Raw genomic sequence first — 23,891 nt, 5'->3', positions numbered from 1 at the left:
TCATTGTCACAATGCGTGAAACACAACTCTTCAACCACACACAACTTATGTTTTCATTACTGTATTGCAGACACGGTTAAATCCCAAATGGGGACTTGGCTGAGATGAATCATTTACTTGAAATTCAACAGGTTACATGGTTAGCCTTTTCAGGCGACAGATTTTAATTTAGACAAAACTGCAATGGGAGGCTCATGGACATGCACAATGATGTTTCAGGATGGTCATTTGTTCATTTGGCATCAAACGGTTTGCATTTCAGTGACTACAGTATGTGAAGCCTGCAAATTAACCTTAAAACCACTGCAATATATTATTCCAGAATAGATTCAACATGTGTGTGTGTAGGAGGAGGGACCTCCTCCCTTCAGTCAACATCAGTCTTGGCCCCTTAACTTCAGCACTTGGTTATGAAATAAAGGCAGAGAGACTCATAAATGGAGCATTGCTGGCAGCATGTTACACAGCACACCTGCTGCCCGTTGGACCTTGTCATCATTGTCATAAATTAACTATTGTGTTTTCCCGTTTCGCTGATTGCACTCATGACGTGTCCTAGAGTTTTTGTAGCCTTTAAGGTAACACAGCTGCTTTAATATAATAGTTCAATAGACAAGAAATTAATTCTTGAAATATGCGTGCAACAATATCACAACAATATTGCCAGCTACTTTATTTTTGCTCCACAAAAAAAAAAAAGTTCCTAACAAAGCCAATGAAGAATTACACGTTGTGTGTTTTGTTCATGTATTAATCAGTGTTTTTGAATGAATTGGTTGAGTAAATGATTCAACAACTCACTCTTTTTCTTGTTTCTAAATTGGTAAATCAGAAGATCAATGAATCAGTGTTTATGAATGAATCGGTTGATTTGAACGATTCAAAGACAGTAATTTGCCATCAAGAAAAGTTGCCACCTACAGGAATATGGAAGCCAATTTGCGCCATATAAGAAAAAAAATGCTTTGGTAAATCATTATTGATAATAATAATTGAAATTGAGATACTAAGTCATGAAATTGTCATAATTATAAGAACAAATTATGATGAATATGAAATTATGAGAAAAAGTCATGACAAATATTTGAAATTATGGAATAATTCAGAAATAAAAAGTCAAATGTGAGATACTAGATTCATAATTGGGATAAAAAGTAAAAACTGACGTACTAAATCATAATTATGAGATGGTTGACATTGTTTGGCATTAATATGACTTTTTATCTCATAATTATAACATATTTCATAATTTTGACTATATATGTCATTAGTTTTTTTGGCAAAAATTGGCTTCCATATAGTCATAAGGATGTGAACTACAAAAAGTGTCGCTGAAGTGTCGTCTTCGTGTGTTCTTGCATTTCTGTTCTCCTGCGTTTGAATAGAAGTGAATGAAGCACGAGGCTATGCCCAATTCACCCTGTTACTCAACGACCGTGACCCATTTTGTAGCACTGTCACTTCACATCCCATTTCCTGGATACTTTTATCCCATTCAACACCTTTAATTTGCAGTTATTTTGACGTATAAAAGCTTGAGGCACATAATGTGTCTGTCCTCACTGTGTTATGACATAAAGTTCAAATCAATTTCCAATCTATAGCTTCCTAATCAAACACGCTCTCTTTTATATTCCACTCAGAAAACATCTCAGGTTGTTATTATGGCAGTGTTTTATATTTGAGTAATGCTTGAGTTTATATTGAGAAACTGGTATTTAATTGCAGAATTTGGTATTTGAGCACAGTTGAAAAATTGACATTTAGTTCACACTTGAGAATATTTTTTCATAAAAAATTACTATAGTAAGCTAAAGTGTACTTTTTTTGTGACAGTGTAAGACAGATTGATTAAAAGAACCTGAAAACTTAAGATAAATTAGCAAAACTCATTACTCTCAGTGTAATCTCATTGCTGTACAGGAGAATCTTTTTTCATAAATTAAATGTTGCTGTTGTCATGATGCTCTGCACATTTTCTTTCGGCTGTCCTTGAGAATCAACAAATATTTGTAAAAAATAATAAGCATCCTTTGCATGGTAGCACACCTGAGGCTAAAATTATCTACAGGTTTGAAATAATTTAAAAAATAGCTTAAAATTGCACTCTGATAAACCCACAGCACTCAGAACTACACAAACCTCAATACTGAACATCTCCGCGCTCCTCCATCAACATTACACACACCCACAGGAGTGATCTAATTCTTTTGTGTCTGCAGTTTGGTCCTGCTGCAAATCAAATCTGAATGCTTGGAGGCATTATCTAAAATACTTTTCAATAACAATGGGCGTCAATCATTTCTCATCATGTAGATGTTGTCGTGGGTTGTTGGAGGTATTAAACCAGCTTGAGAGAAGTAATTTCAGTGATTGTACTGGATGCTAAGCTTCTTTTCAGTACTATATGAGGAAAAAAAATGTATTTATATATTATGTGTAGCTGGAGCCATGGTGTGCTCACATTTGGCCTGTTTTCGGATCTGTCTGTAGTTTCCCTCTTGGCAAAGTGATAAAGATAAATCTGTCAAAAATCATATTGTGTTTTTCACCATTTAGGCCAAAGGCTGTACATTACAAAAGCTTGGCTGTGGGTTCAAGAGTGAGGGCCATGTGTTCACTGTGTTGCATCAGCCATGTAATGCGCAGCAGCAGTTTACTTAAAACAAACTATAAAATGACTGTTTAGGGTGTCTGTAATGTTCTCAGCCCTCTTACTGTACATGCAAACACATACAGAACACAAACACAGAGTCAAATGACTGCAACATGTGGTTCTGATCAGCATATGGTTATACTGTAGCCATTAAAGGGATAGTTCACCCAAAAATTTAAATTAGCCCATGATTTACTCACCCTGAAGCCATCCTGCTGTAGGTGAATATGACATTCTTCTTTCAGACGAATACAATCGTAGGATCGAGAATGTTTGAAGCCCAAAAAAGTTGCAGGGGGTTAATAAAGGCCTTCTGAAATGAAGCCATCCATTTGTGTAAGGAAAATACCCATATTTAAAACTTTTATAAACTATAATCGATAGCTTCCGGCAGACACCACACACACACACACACACACACACACACACACACACACACACACACACACACACACACACATATATATAAATATATAAATAAATCTAAACTACCGGTACTAGCCATATATAAAACCATCTATATGTAAATATATATAGATAAAGAGTCAATTACACATTTTGATATACTAAAAATAAATCTTTAAGGAAATAAAAAATTACTATTATTAAAATTGACAAACTTCTTCGGACTACTTGAAGGCAGAATCATTAGAGTAAAATACTTTATCCACAGTAGATCTGAATGACTGTTCATAGTACTTCTTTGCACTTTCATTTCATTTCATGATTAGTATTTGCACTTATACTTACAATTCTGGCAGACTGCTGACACCAGCAAAATGAATTATTTTTACAGAAAAAATCATGAGATGGTGTTATGTGTGTTTGTGGCATCCTGACAATTTGAGTCCAAAATGAGAAGGTATAAGAAGAAAATATATGAGTTGGACCTGATGCATTCTGGGACATGTCATCCACAAGTTCCCTGTTACTGTCAGAGAAGAGATGTCATCCTGCTGAGATGTCATCTCTCATCTGACTCCACAGCCTACAGCGTAATGACAGAGCCTGTGAATCCATTAGTGCTGCCGATACCGATAGACTGCACTGACAAATGAGCATGTGCTTGATATGAGCGCTTGGATGCCAGAATCTGTCCAAGTGAAACACTACAGCTCATCTGTTACATTTGCATTTGCATCATTAACTGCTGTGGAAGTTTAATTCTTCATTCAACTTTCTTTTAAAAGACTGTTCTAGGTTCAATACAAGTCAAGCTCTGTAGATGATGTCGATAGCAGGAAACCACAGAAAATCAATTTGTAAAACCCGAGCACAAAAACTGTTTTTGCAAAGTTCATGACCTCATGCTTTAATAAACAGTTTAATAACAGTTTTGGAAGAATCACAAATGACCAGACTTGTCTCTTAAAGTTGGCAGATGCTTGAAGAACGAATCAGGGCCGTTTCTTTCTGACCAAACTCGCTCCCTATTCACATGTGCTTGTTAATCTTAAATTAACCCAAGCATACAGTATATTCAATTATTAGGGCCCAAGCCCTGAAAGGGCGCAGAGCCCTATTGTTCTTCTAAGGGTTTTTTCTTTTTCTTCTTCTTCTTCTTCTTCTTCTTCTTTATAATAAATTTTTTTTCAAGGTTTTTGCCACTTTTGGGGGCCTTAACGTGCTCAAAAACTCTTGAAACTTTGCACACTGTTCAGAACCCGCGGCCATTACAGCCGGACTGAAGCTGGTACCCGGGCGTGGCAGGGGGGCTCGACAGCGCCCCCTGGAACGGGGTCCGAAAACTTGGTCCATAAATCAAACACGCTTGCATGAAATAATATGAAACTCGGTACACTTATAGATCTCATCGGTTCATATATCCTTCATGCTCTGACTTTTTACCCCAGCCCAACAGGAAGTCGGCTATTTGGCGTAGTTTAAAAAACACATGCAATGGAATTTAAAATACTCCTCCTAGACGATTCAAACAATCACCACGAAACTCGGTGTGCATGAAGTCAAGACATGGAGGATGAAAAGTTGCGAGGGGATTTTTGATATCTCGAACGGTTTGGCCGTGGTGAGGAAACAAATTTATGGCAAATATTGGAAACAGGAAGTGTGTTATAACATCCTCATACATTAATTGATCTTGATGAAACTTCAGCAGTGTGTTCGCTGTAAGAGGGCGATCACATGGATGTGACTATTGTGAGTCAAAGTTATAGCGCCACCAACTGGCAGCAGGAAGTGTGTCACTTTCAAAATGCTTTGAAATCACCCTCTTATTTTTACCCGATTTGCTTCAAACTTCATCTGTATAATGTAAACACACGACAGATGTAGACCTGTGAAAGGATTATTGATATCTTTAATACTGTCGCCATGGCAACGCTTTAAATTTTTATATTCTTTTTGGATGCATTTGAGGCTCGTAACATGCTTCAAATTACATGAAACTCAACATGCATTTGACATTTATTGTGTAATAGACATGTGCGAAGTTTCAGAAACGGGTGTGGTAAGGGGCTCAGTAGCGCCACCTTTAGTCAAAAATGGGGTATTAGTTTTACCTACAGTAACCAAACTCGGTACGTATATTCTTCTCTTCGATCCGGACAACTTTCTAATTTACAGTCATTAGCTCCGACCAACAGGAAGTCAGATATTTTGGTTTGAATGTGTACTGTTTGGAGCATTTTCCCTCTGCCCCTCTGTGTGTGTGTGTGTGTGTGTGTGAGGAGGGGGGCTAGTTTAGTTTAACCATTTCTCTGCTGTGTGCAAAATCTCTGGCACTTTTGAGGGCCTTAACATGCTCGAAAACTCTTGAAATTTTGCACACAGGTCAGAACCCGCGGCCATTAGAGCCGGACTGAAGCTGGTACCCGGGCGTGGCAGGGGGGCTCGACAGCGCCCCCTGGAATGGGATTCGAACACTTGTCCGTATATCAAACACGCTTGCATGAATTAATATGAAACTCGGTACACATATAGATTTAATCGGGCCGAACAACTTTCCCTGGGTCAAGTTTTACGCCAGCCCAACAGGAAGTCGGCTATTACGGGTTGATTGGAGAACGCTTGCTCTCGCATTTGAAACACTTCTCCTAGAGAATTCATCCGATGACCACGAAACTCGGTCAGCATGAAGTCAAGACATGGAAGATGATAAATTGCCAGGGGATTTTTGATATCTCGAACGGTTTGGCCGTGGCGAGGAAACAAATTTATGATTAAAAAAGGATGCATAAAGTGTGTTATAACTTAGTTATAGTTTTACCTACAGTAACCAAACTCGGTACGTATATTCTTCTCTTCGATCCGGACAACTTTCTAATTTACAGTCATTAGCTCCGACCAACAGGAATTCAGATATTGTGGTTTGAATGTGTATTTTCTCTCTCTCTGTCTCTCTGCCATTCTGTGTGTGTGTGTGTGTGTGTGTGTGTGTGTGTGTGTGTGTGTGTGTGTGTGTGTGTGTGTGTGTGTGTGTGTGTGTGTGTGTGTGAGATTTTGGTTGGGTGACAGTTGTAGGTTACAGTTTGACAAGAGTTTATAGTTTAATAAAAGCACAATGTTGTGTTTCATTGCGAGTGTACACAAATATAAGGAAACACTTTGCATTTTGAATGATGGTCTGTATGAACAAAATGACGGAGTATGTTTTTATGTCTCCATTGTTCGATCGAGCCTCACACACACACACACACACACACACACACACACACACACACACACACACACACAGCATTCCAGCATTGCAATCTTGACATCGCAGCATGTTCATTATAGCCTTAATAAAATATAATAATAAAATAGTCAACCTTACATATAACAATTACACTGCTCTGTTTAAATAGTCATTTGTACAGTTTGTGCCGTTCATAGTAAGCACCGCTCCACTGTGATGTTTCCAAGCACATTTTTGCGCATTTGAAGAGGATAATTTTTCTATATTGGAACGTGAGTGTACAAAGTGTACAAAGTACAAAGCCTATAAAAAGAATAGTTTAGCATCCAAAAATGTTAATAATATATATATTATTATTATTATATATATAATAATATATATGTTAAAAATAGGGGGGAAAAAGAATTTACATAATATATATATATATATATATAATTAAAGCTGCAAGCAGCGATGGAGGGCCCAAGCCGGTGGCACCGCCACCCGGTGCCTTTAGTTCCACTAAAGGCACCAGGGTGGCGGTGCCACCGGCTTGGGCCCGCAATCGCTGCTTGCAGCTTTAATTATATATATATTTGTTTAGTAATATTACTTAACATTCTTAGGAAATTAATTAACGAAAACAAAAATATCACATACTGTAGCTAATGCCTTTTTGCCAAAGATTTTTCAAAAGAAAATTGGCCAAGACGCTCTCAAAGAAAGTCTCTAAAGCTCACCTAGGTTGCAAAAGTACAGTAAAATAGTAATATTGTGAAATAAATATTATTATAATTTAAAATAACTATTTTCTATTTTAATGTATCACAGGAATGAGTCATTTACTCCTGTGAGGCAGAGCTGGATTTTCAGCATTATTCCAGTCTTCAGGGTCACATGATCCTTCAAAAATCATTCTAATATGCTGATTTGCTGCTCAAGAAGACATTTATTATTATTGTTATATATGTTGAAAATGAGCTTTGCACCGCTTATTTAAAGCATCTTTGCTGAATAAGACTATTAATTTAATTTAAAAAAAATCTTACTGACCCAAAACGTGTGAAAAGTAGTGTAAATAATATTCTAAAATGAGTGAAGAGCAATAAATACTTATACAACAGACTGTAAAAAAGTAAAATTAAATAATATTTTATGGCACAGGGTGTTACATGGTAAAGTGTGCTGTATAGATGCAGTTCTTGACAAAGAGTCGCTAACAACTCGGTTATTTACATCATATTCCCTCGCTTATTATGTACTGTAGATGTCAACACAGAGGTAAAAAAATAATACTGGCCCCTGGCATGAAGATTTCGAAAAAAAATATTATTCGCTATACTTGTGAAAATAATCAATGGATTCCATGTTTTCCAACATTTATAATTCAAAATTGATGCTGTTTACATTCTGAAGTCTTGACGTATAATGTTTCCACTTGAGTCTCCATTAGCTGCTCTGCTCATTTTAGAAGTTGGGAAATCATCATTGCAAAGAGACGTTTGAAGTGATGGCGACACCCAGTCAGATCTTCTGGGTCTTTGTGTACGCTCGGACCATTGACTGCCAGCAGTTTGTTAACAGACATATCACACAGTCAGGGACAGGCGGCCCCAGACAGCTGTCTCATCCGTCTTCAACACTGTTCCAGCACACATCGCTGATGTCCGATCTCCCTTTTCCCAGGACACATGCCTACAACTGAGGGAACTGCTTGTTAGACCGGTGTGTGAGACAATCTGCTGTGTGGTAGAAAGTGAGCGGGTCAAAGGGTCGAGACCTTGTGGCTGACCAGCAAGTGAATGTTTCACTCGGCACAGTTGGACTCTCAGCAAGTTTCATCTCTTATCTTTTGCACTTTCTCTGACACACTCGTTTTTAGGGGCCAGGTGGCTGCCAGAAATATTGTCTTTCCTGAGTCCCACTGTGGCATTTACATTTGTCATTGAGCACAAGGGTTCGGTTTTCAAGCATAGTGCGGTCTTTATAGCTATTAGGGGATTATTAGGAATAAACTACAAATGAAGGATGCAAATCCGAGCAGATCTCACATTTACATTTTAGCCATTTTGAGGCAAATTTGTATGAATTTATAAATAAAAAAAATTCATGAAGTAAAAATTCATAATGAGAACATACAAATTAAAGAAAATTTTGAAACCATGTAAAATACTTAAGAATTGCCACGAGTGTTGAAAAGAGAGTGGCTGTATCCGAAATCCCACATCCGCTTGAGTAGGTACTTATTTTGAATAAACAATTACTTTGCCACAGCTAAAAAAGTATATTCTATATAGTATGAATATGTGTAGTATGAATGTAATCTGGACGTAGTACATTCACCATGTTGTCATTATCATGTGACCTACCGCTTCACTGCCATTCACAAATGATAGTAAAGTGTCCATTGTATGCACACTTTTCAGAATCTCGCCGGAACTAGTAGGTCATACAGGTACGTTTTCCCTACTCTTTTATGAGTACTGTGAATTTGGACATACAGTACTACTTTTGTCACATACTGTTTTTCGCCTACTATGTAGAAGATAAGTATGCAATTTCGGATGCAGCCAGTGTGTGTCGAATTGCCATGAGAGTGTGTTGAACCGAGCCGTTCTGAGTGACAGAAAAAAATGTGAGATGCTGGGCAGTGGAATAAATAAAAAAAGCACAAGATCTAGAGAGGCTTTTTTTTTACTTTACACCACATTTTTAAAATGCATGTCATGCGCAAGACGCCGCAAAAGAAGTGTGCACAACAGTCAAACGCGCCTGTTATTGTGTATGTCTACATAGAAAAACAATGGGAAAGCAGTGCATGTGTAATGAACAGACCCTAACTGAACTATTTAATCAATGATCATGTTTTTGCATATTTACTGAATAAATATTCTGCAGTGGCTTTACTGTGTGAGTTTTTAATTCGTAGGCCTACACTTTTACTTTTTTCCTTCCAGTAAAATATCTAAAAATCCTTAAAGATTGATTTAATGAAGAAGCAACACTGCATAAGACATTAATATGGTAATTACTTCAAATTGATTAGATGTTAAGGTGAGTACATTAAATATACCCTGAAAAAAAACTGGTATAGGATTTACTTTGAAACACTCAGAAATTGCTAGAAAATGTCACAAATAATTGCAGAGAAATGGTAAACACATTGAATTAAACATGACATTTTGAAATAGAAAAACTGAAATAGTATTTTCTTGTAAAATATTCTCTGAAAATTTTAGTTTTATTTACTAAAACTTAAAAAAAACACATGTTTCTGTATTCTTTCATTTTCCACTTGTTTTTAACTTGTTTATTATGTAAAACAATTGAAAAAATGCATTTAATACACTGGTATTAAAGATATATTCCTTGAAAATAAGTATTAATTTATTAATAGAAATGCTTAAGTGACTGATGCTGTATAAACGATTTTCAGTCTTTTAAAAAAGTTCTTAATCGGCCTTGATGGTTCGAAGAACCCTCTTTTGGAACCTTTATTGTTAAGTGCGTAGATTTTTTACTGAAAAATAAGACAAAAATACTAAGACTATGGTTTTATTTGACATTGTACAGTGCATAGTAATGGGAACATGATCTGTACATCAGCAGATGAGGGTAGGGATGGTATCTAGACAGTGTACCCTGTTTTGAGAAATGAGACACTGATGTCTGGGCAAATACAACAACTCAGTCTGTCTATCCCAGTTTTCCAGAGTGTGTGTGGGAATGCGGGTATGTGCGAACGATCACAGACGTGGTCGCTGATACGCCTTGACAGTGTTTTGGCAGAACAGTTCTGCCATGAGCAAACACATTGAGCTTCAAATGCGGGGCCTTTGTGCTCTCTGCAGGGCCGTTCCTCGCTTTTTTGTGTTTCTAGTGCTACAGGCTGTTCAGGCCCGTCTAGATGTGCTCTCATCAGCAGATCTGGCTCCTGCTATCAGTCCAGCTCCTTTCAATTCTGTCTCTGTTTTTCTCATCCGTCTCAGGCCTCCAGCTGATTCACAAAACTCCCGCCCACCGGGCCCAGCTTGGCCAGCACGAGCGGCCCAATAGCCAGAGGCCCAGCGGCCCTGCGGTATTTCCGCTCTCTTTAGTGAGGTATGACACATGTTTTTACATACTGCATGAGAAAGTGCTCGGCTCAGTGTGGGAAACACACATTCCACACCCTGTTGTTGACCTGCACGAACTCACACACATACACATGTCTCAGCATTGACTTCAGCCAAAGGAAGAGGAAGTCTGACCTGCTCAGCTGACAAGGTCACACACACACACCCACACACACATATATAGACATACACGTTTATGTGCTGGGAACACAGATGCAAAAGCCCCTGGACACATGTGAGACCGGCCATGTGTTCAGTGTGGAACATGATACACAAAGCGTGAGAAGATTGAGACCAATCTAGACATCGCAGAGGCTTAGGAGACAAAGGATTTAAATTGTTTGTTTGTTTTTTTGTTTAAAAAAAGTGTTATTTTACATTTAGGTCTAATTATTACATTTCTGTACCTGAATACTACAGTTAGACCTAACTTTATTTGTAACTTTGTTATATTGTATTTATCTTTTATATTATACTTTTTTTATTGCTGATCCAAAAAATAAACCGATCCGTGACTCAAAAAAAAACATAATATCACCCGAACCATGAGCTTTGTGATCCATTGATTGAACCACTACCACCAGGCGAAACTCTTGATCGAATCACCAAGCACACTCTCCATGATTTTAGGCATCATTCATATCTGTATATCACAAACAATGTGGAATTAATATTTATATGCAAAAGTTTGTTCAAAGCGAAGTCAAGCAACAGCAGGCAGATTGTGCATGCTAACAAGCTACACTAAAACAGTTTTAACTGACTAGGAAAATCATACAAGTTTAATTTCTTATAAAAACAAATAACTTTTTTGTTAAACAAATAACAAATAATCTTCATGAGTTATTGCAAAATGTGTGCTGTTAATGCAGCCATTAATAGCAGTGCATTAAAGCGCTCAGTCACGTCATCATTTTGGCTTCTGAAGGCAGGCAGATGGACTCTGAATGACTGTAGGTGATGATGCACTGAAATGAATCTCACCCTCAGCAATACTGCAAATGAACAATTGGCCAAGACGCTCTCATATTTTCCCTTCTTTGACAGTATGATCAGTACGCCACTAATAATCTGCAGAAAAAGGTGTCAACAGATCAATTCAGAAGTGTTTTTATTGCGCCTTTCAAAAGCACCAGTAAGAACAAAAGCTCTGTGGCACTGAGGAGTGTTGTTGTGTAACGAACAATGATGAATTAAACATTGAATCAAATGAATCAAAAGTGAATTAAACACTGACAGCCTCAGATAGAGCTGTGTGCATTAGAATGAGGTCATTTCTGGCAGAGGCACGAATTCAGATATGTTCAGTTGTGCGATGTGTGGAGAGAATTGCACGAACAGAACTTCACACGTAAAGAAACGCTCTCTCTATTCCTCCTCGACTCACGCTGTGCATTAACCAGCATCTGGCCTTTAATTAGACCCATCGGCCAGACGGATCCAGGTTCTTTAATAGAGGGCGAAACCTGCCTTTACTGTGATCTTAACGCAATTATAACTGACAGAAGCACTTTATCGCAAATGTAAGAATGACAGAGGCTGATGCAATAACTGTAAACATTTAAAGGAACAGTACACTCAAATGAAATGCTTTGGCAGGCCCTGGAAACTACATGCTTTCATTATATAGAAAAGAACAGTTCAACACTTGAGCATAAAAAAATGGTTGACTTTAAAAGAATATACTTAAAGGACAAGTTCGGTATTTTACACTTAAAGCCCTGTTTACAGATCGTATCTGATGAAATAGAACGGTTAAGATTAAACTTTGGACAGATGCTGCTGTCGCGAGAATTTTAGGTTTATATCGCTTTCCCCCCTCACCCCCACAATGGTTGTCTATGTGCACTGGAAGATTCCTTCCTAAAACACATTAAACTTTCGTTTACAAAGACGTGAAACTCACCGAGTGGTCAGGGGTGTTCACTGATACGGTTCCAAAAAAAATCGCTGAAAAAGATGCATTCCAACAGGTTTTATCGTAGTTTTTGTCCAACTCCATGACTTGTATTGAATGTGCTGTGTGAGGTGCGGTATTACTCCGCCGCTGGAGTGTCTATTATTCAAGCTCTCAACGGAAGAATCACGGGTGTGACACGTTTGGCAAAATAGGTCCACAAAAGCTAAATAAACCTAAAATTCTCGGGACAGCAGCATGTGTCCAAATTTTAATCTTAACCGTTCTATTTCATCAGATACGGTCTGTAAACAGGGCTTTAAGTGTAAAATACCGAACTTGTCCTTTAAGTGCGAACTGAATGTAATGTTTTGGGCACTTATCTGTAATTAAATAAATAAATGTATTATAGTTTAAATGTATATTTAAATATGTTTGTAATTACACATTTGTAATGATGAAATTACAAAATATATTTACTTTAAATTAAATATCAAATTACATATTACACACATTTTACACATTAAATTTTTAACCAGGTACTTTTACATGTGCTTTATTATGTTAGTCAACACATAAAACATTTATTCTTTGAAGAATAATTAAAACATGATATAAAATGTACTTTTAATTTGACATATACGACAAAATTAACTTTTTTAACTGTGTACTTACGGCACCATTTTCAGCAAAAAACAGAAAAGAATGTATGCGTTTTGACTCGTTTGGGGGCCTGAAAATGCAAACTTTTGAAAGCGGTCTCTGTGTAAACTCAAATAAGCGACAGGTACTATAAGATTTTCTTCTTCCTGTTCCTTTTTTTTTGTTCGTTCATGCACGTCATGAATGAATGAATGATTAAACATTTATATATGACTTGTGCAATAAATAAACAAATAAATGTAAAGTAAACTACTAAAACGCGCATTTTTGAAAACGGTGACGTCACACATACGTATTATATGTTCAGTTCAGTCTACAAGTGTGTCTTTACAAAGTGACAACACTAACTACAGCAGAATACTGCATTTTTAGTCTTTTTCACGGATCTGTTTGAACGAGGATTGTTTTGACAACGTTTTCGCCTGTACGCTACAAACGCAGTAAAAACGTTGCCGTTTTTTAGTACATCATTGTTGTGTAAACGTACCCTTAATCAGAAACTGAATACATGGTTATACACAAGTGAATAGAAATTAGTCAGATTAAGAATAAAAAAATCACTTGGTAATAATATACATCTAAATGCAGTAAGCAGAATATGTTAAGTCAAGTAAATAAAGTAAGATAAATTAAGTTATCCACGTTGTGATTAGATCAGCCCTGTTTAGGTTTTAGTTTGAGTGACAGGCTCTTCTCGTTTCATTATTTTGCACGTAAATAGGAAAAGCTTTCATATTAATTTGCCAAAATAGATAAACCTTTACATAAATACATCTGGATGGCCACCGGGCAGAACGAGTGCATATGCGAGTTCGAGTATGAGGAGGAGAGTTTGGCAGCAGGCCCTGATGTCTCCAACTGACCTCATTCATCAGCGCAGACAGGCAGCCGAATGCATTAGTGATGTCATAGTGGCATTACGCATCACTGCTGCAGGGAACCAATGAGGCACAGAAGTAAGAGGAATGAGATCATAATCAGGGATAATATATGATCAGCCCTCTTTCTTTATTCCATACTGTGCTCTTTGACACTGAATGTGGCACATGATGCATCTTAACCAGCTGAGGACTCATTCCTTGACGTATGGCTCCACCTGATGTGCCTAATGATGCAGGACTCATAAATGAGCTCTAATGCAAAAAAGAGTATTATTATTTTTCATGGGGTCTTTAGGCAGTGTGGGAAGACAAATTTTGATTTGCATTGCTCGGAATTCGTTTTCTTCAATGTTTGAAGAAATTATATATATGATTTTTTTTTTTTACACATGAAATTCCCTAATTGCCAAACTGTGCAGTATACAACAGAGACAACAGTACTGTATCCCACAATGCATTTGGTATTGCATTTTCATTAACACACACACACACACACACACACACACACACACACACACATATATATATATATATGCAAAAGCCTCTAAAAGCGTATATATATATATATAATTTCAGATCTATTGAATTTTCTATCCATCAAGGACCAATGATAATAATAATAATAAATGTTTCTTGAGCCCAAATCAGCATATTATTATGATTTCTGAAGGATCATGTGACACTGAAGACTGGAGCAATGATGCTGAAAATTCAGCTTTGCATCACAGGAACAAATTACATTTTAAAATATATTAAAATGAGAAGCATTAAAAAATAAATATTAAATTGAATTATTATAACTGGGTTTTTTTAATAGTAATAATCATTTATGTTATGTTTTCCTATATTTTTCATCAAATAAATCTAGCCTTTGTGAGCATAAACATTACAAAAATCCCAAAATTATAATTGAATTATAACAATATTATTTAAAATACATAAATATAAATATGTTTTTAATAATAAACATTTATTTATAATAATAAAGACTATACTTGGTGAATGAAATGTAAAGTTGCATGATCCATTTGTAACACAGCCTCTGCTTTTAAAAGGGCACCCACAGAGACATATAGCAGATGCTCTCTTTTCATCTTTGGGGCCCCATTGGGAGAGTCGGGATGGAAGGGGAGAGTGAGAAACAAAGCACGAGGAGGGGGGATGTATGTATTGTGTTGTGTCATGGGGTGATGGTTGTGGGGGCAGGATATATTTTGATGATAATGTGGCACACTTCTTGTATGGAGCGACCCCAGTCTTAGATCAGTACAAAAGGGGCCCGAACCCCACCGGACTGTGTCTATCAGACCCTTTACAGGCAGAGGGCGGGTCACGAGCCAGCCGGTCCAGGGCCCAGAGGCACGGAGTCCCACCGCTCTGCCTTATGGGCCTCCGCGTGTCTCTCTGTGATTTGCATCATAGCTTTTGTTTGTTGCTCCCCCGTGTATAATTTGTGCTGCCATTATTCAGCGTCTAGATTTTGGTAATTCTAGAACACAAGACTGTTAGTGTAACGGACAATCGGCTGACACATGCACAGGTCTCACTAAAGCAAATGTATAACACATCTGAGTGCAGTGTGGTATGTAGACCTACACTCTTAAAAACTTCTAAAAGAGGGTTTTCGCAGTGATGCTAGAATCTGTTAGGGTTCCCAAAGAACCTTTGAGTGAACAGTTCCTAATAGAACCAAAGTATGTTAAAAGTTCTTCATGGAACCACAGATGCAAATAAAGAACCTTTATATTTAAGAGTGTATAGCGAACGCATATATGCATCTGACTACGTTTAAAACCGACGCTGGGTATTCTTCAAGCAGTGATGTCATTAGTGGCTATGTTAACACATCAAAGACCAGTCAATGGTTTTAACTAGCATATGCCAACAAAGCCAAAACTAGGACTGAGACTTAAATAGCAATTTGCATAAAAGTTATTAAGCGTCATATATTAGGAACCTTTCTTTGTTTGGAAATCAATAGTGCGGCTATAAGATCACACTTGGTAGCAGCTGGTAAAAGTGTGAAACCTTTCCCTGAGGATCTCCCAGCATCCCACTGGGAATGTCTGGTGCCAACCGCCCTCTCTATCGCCCTCTTGTGGCGGGAGGAGATAGAGACCCTGTAGAACAGAGTCCAGTTCTTTATGTGCCTTTATTTTTTTTAGCATAATGGGATTGTGCCTTTTTCATGATTGTGTCTTTTCTATATGCTCTTGTGTACATCTATGGTGGAAATAAAGCTATATATGTGTTGTGTACATACTTTGTCACAACGAGTGGTGCAAGATCATCACCTAGTGTTGTGAGATGGAAAGTTTTAAATGTTAAAGTAATAGTTCACTTAAATGAAAATCCTGCCATCATTTACTCCCCCTCAAGTTGTTTCAATCCTGTATGAATTTCTTTCTTCTGCTGAACCCAAAAGAACATATTTAGAAAAATGTTGTTAATCAAACCGTTGATGGACCCCATTGACTTCCATAGTAGGGGAAAAAATACTATGGAAGCCAATGCAGATGGTATAATATTATTGAAATTAAAGGCCACTTAAGTGTACTTAAAGAGAGTATACCTCATGACTGTCTCTTAACAGTTGCCTACAGTACATAATCTGCATATAAGTTTCTGCTTTCTCTGTACAGATGTATAGGCTACTACCTACTTATTAACTATTGTTTTACATTTTATATTTCTTATTTTGGTACGTTCTTACTGCTTAAGGAAGTTTATGCTGAATGTCACACAGATATTGTAAGTTTACCGCAGACAGTAATTATGAAACTATGCTGTTCAATAAATGAGTACAAATATGACTCAGTATGAGTCAGTATGAGTGCAAGCAGCGTTCTCTGTAGAGTAACCCGGATGCGTTGAGAATAAGAATTGAGGAGGTAACAGTTCAGCCATGACACGTGGAAAACAAAGGGTAGCCTACTTTATGTGAAATTTTATATGCACAAATTGCAGAATAAGAACATATTTTCTTTGTGAAGTAAAGCCGAATCCTACAATATTGTCAAGCTGAACTTCCCTTTATATATTGAAAGGGTGTGTGTTGGGGGGTTTTGGTAGTGTGTGAAAGCGGGTTAGCATTAGCCTGTGCATCTGGTGTTGTGGGCAGGCCACAAGTTTCTGTTTGTTTTGCAAAACATGATCATCATGTGGAAGAGTGGTGAAAAAAGGAACAATGTTTGAGTACTATCTAGTTCGTTTAAAAGTAGGTTACTGTGGAAGTCATTTGCAAGACAAATATGTGGGATGGAGGACCGCAGATCGATCCGACTCACTGGTGGCTTCTGGATAGTTTAGTATAAATATTGGAATGCTACGGTCATTCTTAAGAAATGTTTTAGTAATTGGAATTATTACTGATCCTAAGAAAATGTTGCTTATCAGTTCTCCACAGAATTTCACTAATTTACCTCTATTTTTTCTCTTCTTTTCAGGTCCCAGTTCAGTGTGAAGACACTGATAAAGTGCGTATGATTTATGCAAATAGAGAACTATTAAATATTTGCTTGAACGCTATATAGACAATGTGTTATTACTCTGCAGATTTCAATCCAGTGTCAGGATGACCAATTCGGGCTGAATGCTGAAGTGGTTTATGAAAACGAATCATTTCCCTTACGGAGGTGCACTCCATTTGTGACTGGCTCATATCATGGGTAAACCTTTGACATTTACCTGACACAGATACACATGTTGTAGATGTTCAGTTTTAAGCCTATTGATTGTGTATGGTACAAAATATTCAAGTGTAATTAGTTATTTTCCCCATAATCATTTGTAGGGTAAGAGTTACTGGGCAGAATCACACTGGTAAGTAAATTCAATATTTAATATTCTCTCTCTCTCTCTCTCTCTCTCTCTCTCTCTCTCTCTCTCTCTCTCTCTCTCTCTCTCTCTCTCTCTCTCTCTCTCTCTCTCTCTCTCTCTCTCTCTCTCTCTCTCTCTCTCTCTCTCTCTCTCTCTCTCTCTCTCTCTATATATATATATATATATATATATATATATATATATATATATATATATATATATATACATACATACATACATACATATATACATACATATATATATATATATATATATATATATATATGTATATATATATATATTTAAATTTTCTATATATTATATTTTACATGACATTTTGATAACTTCAAAGTAAATATTATATATAAAGTAGTAGTAATATATTAAATCTAAGTAATAAAACTGGTGAGTAAATGAATTATTTAATATTCAATATATAATTGTGGCGAGCATGACGAGGCCGAAGGCCGTGAGAGAATGTCGCGAGGCCGGTGGCGTGATTACTAATGAGCGACACCTGCGCGACGCACCGGTCTCGATCTCCACTGTCGTCGCTCCTCCTTTTATGCTTCCGCTCCTCCGTGAGAGATACGAGACCGGTGCGTCGTGCAGGTGTCGCTCATTAGTAATCCCGCCAACGGCCTCGCGCCATTGGTCCTGTCCCAAACGGCACACTCCGGACTTGTGGACTTCCTCAGAGTCCACACTTTGGTGATGTCATGTAGTGCAGACCTTTAGGGCCCTTGGCGCGAGTCCAATATAGTTCCCACGTCCCTGTCTGGTTGTTGTTGGACAGGAGAAATCAAATTTTTCACACTCTTGACGTCTTATTTCCATGTCAACTACACAGCCTGCTTTAACAGTTCTATATTTCGATATTGTGTATGCCACCTGGGCATTAGACAATAGATACATCTTGCTTATTTAAATGATGTATACAGTTGTACATAATAATACATAATGTTCCATTTGAACTAAGATTACAATTTTAACTCATAATGAAAATGTGCATGAGTTTCAGAAGAATTTACAGGTTTCAATATTCACACTTCGTTTAGCCTACATTTGACTCAGTAAAGCCCTGACATCCGGTTCTGTTTATTTAATGATTCATAATGTGATCGTATTATTCAACGCGCTATTATTATGTTTGATTCTTTCATGGCCCTCGGCCTTGTCCTGCTCGCCACAATTATAATATATAATATTAAACATATATAGAGACTGTATATATAGTACTGGTCAAAAGTTTGGAAACATATTTTTTTTTAATGTTTTTGAAAGAAGTCTCTTATGCTCATCATGCCTGCATTTATTTGATCAAAAATACAGAAAAAACAGTAATATTGTGAAATATTATTACAATTTAAAATAATGGTTTTCTATTTTAATATACTTTAAAATATAATTTATTTCTGTGATGCAAAGCGGAATTACTCCAGTCTTCATCATCACATGATCCTTCAGAAATCATTCTAATATCAAATGTCAAATCTTTATATATATATATATATATATATATATATATATATATTAGTTTTAAAATAATATATTTAAGTTAAAGTAATCTTGAATTAAGTTAATTTATAAATATGTTGTTCATTGTAAATTCAATTTAATTAATGTTAATTTATACAACTTGGAATATTAAAACATATTGGTAATGAATATTATCTTAAATTCTATACAACTTCTTTTAGTTGCATTAACTAATGTTAACAAATCAAACCTATAATAAAACATCTTTGTGTCCTGAAGAAAATCTTTTATTGTAGGCCTACATTTTGTGTGTACTATACGTATTCTTGTGGTATGTATTGTTTCCATTTGTTTCATGTTTCCTCAGCTGCTGGTCAAGTGCAGGATTCATTTGCTGTGAATGGACAAATCAGTGCAGCTGCAGGCTTCTCCACAAACACAGATGATATGGGTGCCGCCAGCCAAACGTTCACAGACGGTGAGAAATGTCTCAAAGTCCAAACTATCAAAATGCAACATAAAACACTTTATATTGATGTGATTTGTATCAAAGACTCAATAACAAAAAGGCTTGATGTACCTTGATGTGGGTATTTCTCCAGGATTCTTGGCATCCGATGGCATTGGAGACAACGGCCATGAGCTGATGAACGGAGATGAACGCTATGAAAAAGAGAAGCGTGTGTATCCAAAGGGAAAGAAGAAAAAGCCAAAGAGAGGGGGAAGAATGTATCAAATTCACAATTAGAGTAAAAAAAAGCTTAATGTAGCATACAATATGTATGGCTACTCTATTTCTATAAGCTTAAGTAGTTAGTCAAGCTTTAAGACTTTACAAACTTTTAATCTATAACGCTAACTATCAATTCTACTGTATCTAAAATGATTAAATGTATAAATAAATAAATAGTAAAAGTGACAATGCATGCTGTCATTCATTATTGAAAAAGCATGAACTGATACATACAGTCACTCCTATTACTTATGAATGAGAGAAACTACAGCGCGCAATATGGCGTAATACATAAATATGGCCTTCTAAATCACCATTGGCTGGTCTAGCCTGAAAAATAAGCTTTTAACACTATTTGAGCATAAGAAACAACATTTATGGGACAGTTCATTTCAGATTTTGTTGCTGATTTGAAATATGTTATTTATTAGTGAGTTGATGAATAGGTGTATAGTAGATTTTCTTCTGCAGATGCGGTCTTTCACTTCTCTATTAGGCAAATTCCACAATGAGTCGTTCGCTGGGCTTGGTTACTATAAAAGCTGTTTTTGGACGAATAAGGAAGTTTTCAGTTCTGACATTTACAGGATATTATTAAAGTTATGACCTCTTATATGTCAAAAGCTCAAAGAAAATTGTATTGCTCTATTCATGACCCCTTTCAGAAATAACTCCGCAACATGGGTCTACTGTCAATTTAATTGAACTCTTACCGGAAAATATCTGCACAGTTTGTTTACTTATATAACTGATCATAACAAGTCAGCAGGAATGCATCACTTTATTTGTCAGTCAAAACAATAAATGCAAATAAGCAACAAACTGGTTTTGACAGAGGAACAGAAATCGAAAATGTAAATGACCCAGCCTATCATTCTCAGATGAAGCCATCTACTGTTCACTGGAATGCCATTATTATTTATTAAGAGTACAGGGCATATTTCAAGCAAAAGTGTTTATTCTGTTTACTTCACTGTGGTTTGGTTAGACAGGAAGGGATGGGTGAAATAGGGAGGTTTTCTTTTCCTGTTTGTTGGAAAGGATGTGTTCTATTCCACAGCATAAGGAGAAGCGGAGGAAGAGACCGGCATGAAGCGAATATCAGTCCCGAATGGACGTAAATGAAGTGAACTTAATAGAAGTGAGTGAACTTTTCAGAAAAGTTACAAGAGAAAAACAAATTCCGTTGAGTATTCGTTTCGGAAATGGAAAGCTGTCCAGATCCAGCTATGAGAACTTCCCGTTATGCCACTTGTCGCAGAAGGTAGGAGAAAACGCAACGGCAAATACTTCTTATTCATTTAGTGTCATTAGAATATGAGAAGATAACAGTGATTTAATTTGTATTGTAAAACAATGTATATAATATAATGTTGATGAGGGAATCACAAGTGAAAGTTAAATCACGACTTGACGTCACACACAACGTAATGACGCATCACGCAAATACTTCTAAGGATAGTAACACAGAAAAATGGCGTCTCCAAATAACCGCAATGAAAAGGTAAAATTTGAATACAACCATGTAAGCTTACAAATTTGTTTGTTTTTTCAAAATTGGAGGAGGAAGGCCTATTGCAAATCTGGCCCTAAATCTTTTCTTTAGGGCCCGAGCACAGATGGTGTGAATTGGAGGAGGAAGGCCTATTGCAAATCTGTTCTTAAACGTGTAGGAAATGACCGGTATTTTAGCGTTAGATGTCTTCAGTGTGGCGTATACATGACCTTGACTGTCAATACGCATGGTCTCTGCCGAGTTAACTGCAAGGTTTTAAGTCTCTGGGTAATGTTAAAAGTGATGATAACTATTGTTATGAAGCCATTTTATTTGTTATAGTCAAGACGTAAGAGGTACTAACATATTTAATTTAATATTAATTTATTTTATTATTTTATAGTAAATAAAGCAATAGAAAAATTATTGTCAAAACTAATCATCAAACATTTATGACAACTACTCCATTTGGTTCATTCCTTCTGAAGCATCACAACAAACATAGTTGCAAACATTGTAGCTTTAGCATTATAGCATTTTAGATGCCGTGACCTTCAAATGACGTTTATATTTTGTAAGGCACCTATTTTATTTTATTTTTTAAATTATCTTTTCTTTAGGGCCCGAGCACAGATGGTCTGATTCCCTATTGAAATTGCTTAGTTTATTTATTATTTTGGCTATGATGTCTTGGATGATGTCACTAACATTGCACGCGCAAAAATTGTCGTCTGTAATAATAGGGCCTCAAATATTAAGAGCAACACAAGTTTTGGAAATCATAGAGTAATTCATTTTTAAATATATACTTTTAATCATCGTTTTTTTTAACTTTATAAAGTCTTACTTTCTGCTTCAAAAAGTTCTGAAATGTGTCTTTGTGTTATGTATACATTATCTATTATTTATTGTCCGTTAGTACTGAAAACCAACCTAATTCCATAGGCTGCTGTAAATTGAAGGGCTTTGTATGTTTGTGCTTCATTAAAGGTTTCAGTTCAGTGCAAGGATAATCCAAATGGCTATGGTGGGGTGGTGGTGATAGGAGATGAAACATTTCCCTTGGCCTCAAGCTGCATCCCAGTTATGACTGGGTACAATCAGTACATAGCCAGGTAAGCCTTTCAAAATTCATTGAAAAGATGCCTTAAGACCTGTTTACTCCAATAGTGTTAGCTATAAAGATAACTATATTAGCATCCACACCAGTGGATAATAACATTCTGTTTAGTGTTTATTACTGTCAATGTTTTTATTGTTTATCAGTTGAAAAAAAAAAAACTTTCAGAAAAAGTGATTCCAACAATATCGTTTCTGTGCCGTTTTAGTTGTGGTGTGGACTCTATTCTTTTATATTTATAAAAAAATATTAGAACTATATCTTTATTGTTATTGTTATAGTTATCATCCATTGTGTAAAATGAGCCTTTATAGATTTATCTGATGCAGGCTATTCTACAAACCACCATAGTATCATCATGTATTACAAACAGTGCTCAAGTGTTTAAAGGCTTTAGGGGGGATACCAAGGCTAAAAAGCAGATGTTACAGTGTGCAATATATGCTAATTGCAAAATATTTGCTTTCTGATCCTTTCTGTTTTCCAAAGAATGGACTATGAATGAACTTAATTTTTTTGTGTTTTCAACAGGTGTGGAAATCAGTCCCGTGCTGAAGTCTTAATGCAGAGAATCGGAATGATGATAAGATTCTCATTTATTTATCGGTTTGTTTTCTTTAATGACTTTAGCTCTTAGAAATGTCCAAGTCATTTCAAGTGCATGTCTGTTCACTATATATTTGTAAACACTTGTAATAAAAAGCACCTTATCTGTTCCATTTCAGCTCGAGTTTCTTCCAATGACTCACATTCAACTATAGTTCACATGGTCCCTCTTTCAAGGTGGAGAAGAACGTACGACTGAAGGGGGGAAATAAAAAGTCATTTCATTAGAAATGCACGTACGAAAGATTCCCTGTGCTGTTTTCAGTACAGGCAACATGCGAGAAGTGGCGGTACGCAAGAGCACTGGTTCCAGTCAACTCCTGAAAATAAAAACTATATAAAAAAAATACTCTGTGAACTGTCTTTCTAATAATGCAATGCAGTGATTTACAACCACCTGTGGTCTCCCAGTGGCTTACATTATTGACAGTATAATGTTGAAATTAAATTTCATGAAATTAAAATTATGTCTTCATTTACTCACCCCCAAGTTGTTCCAAACCTGTATACATTTCTTTGTTCTGCTGAACACAAAGAAACTAAATGAGACTGAATATATTCCCTCAGGAATCGGTCATACATGACTAAAATCAAATAATTTAAGAAGGTAAAGTTCGAAAACATTAAAAGTGTAGGCCTAAGCATACATAAATAACAGACTGACATACAGCTTGGATCATATCATACGTCGTCATCCGCAACGACGTAGGCCTTACGACTGTCTTCTGATGGGATAGTGATGAAGCTAAAATATCTGGGATGGTATTTGTACTAGTGCAAAATATAGGTTTTACACCCTGCAAGTTCAAAG

The 23,891-nt window shown here is 36.4% G+C and overlaps 2 protein-coding genes across 2 annotated transcripts; both read left to right on the top strand.

The window, feature by feature from the left end:
• Positions 1-13,725: 13,725 nt before the first annotated feature.
• Positions 13,726-20,044, top strand: LOC306997526 (uncharacterized protein; the record flags this gene model as incomplete). The annotated part of the gene is made up of 7 exons (XM_079610829.1): positions 13,726-13,797; positions 16,684-16,719; positions 17,275-17,304; positions 17,384-17,496; positions 17,622-17,650; positions 19,494-19,604; positions 19,729-20,044. The coding sequence occupies 7 exons, from the start codon at positions 13,726-13,728 to the stop codon at positions 19,872-19,874; spliced, it is 537 nt and encodes a 178-aa protein (XP_079466955.1). The 3' UTR covers positions 19,875-20,044.
• Positions 20,045-20,875: 831 nt separating this feature from the next.
• On the top strand, positions 20,876-23,540 carry LOC306997934 (uncharacterized protein). Its single transcript, XM_079611542.1, has 4 exons — positions 20,876-21,123; positions 22,345-22,469; positions 23,006-23,080; positions 23,200-23,540. Exons 1-4 carry the CDS (start codon positions 20,971-20,973, stop codon positions 23,216-23,218), a joined length of 372 nt encoding a protein of 123 aa, XP_079467668.1. The 5' UTR covers positions 20,876-20,970; the 3' UTR covers positions 23,219-23,540.
• The last annotated feature ends 351 nt before the right edge of the window (positions 23,541-23,891 follow it).

The sequence above is a fragment of the Phoxinus phoxinus genome (assembly GCF_949152265.1).
Source record: "Phoxinus phoxinus genome assembly, chromosome: 4".
Classification (NCBI taxonomy): Eukaryota; Metazoa; Chordata; class Actinopteri; order Cypriniformes; family Leuciscidae; genus Phoxinus; species Phoxinus phoxinus.
Note: the sequence above shows the minus strand (reverse complement) of the source record. Positions and strands in the feature narration are given on the sequence as shown.

Bases quoted from the DNA above. Each gene is read 5' to 3' on its own strand.
- LOC306997934 (XM_079611542.1), top strand. From the start codon at position 20,971: ATGGACGTAAATGAAGTGAACTTAATAGAAGTGAGTGAACTTTTCAGA. The intron at 21,124-22,344 runs GTAGGAGAAAAC...GCTTCATTAAAG, and splicing joins TATGCCACTTGTCGCAGAAG to GTTTCAGTTCAGTGCAAGGA. The intron at 22,470-23,005 runs GTAAGCCTTTCA...TGTTTTCAACAG, and splicing joins TACAATCAGTACATAGCCAG to GTGTGGAAATCAGTCCCGTG.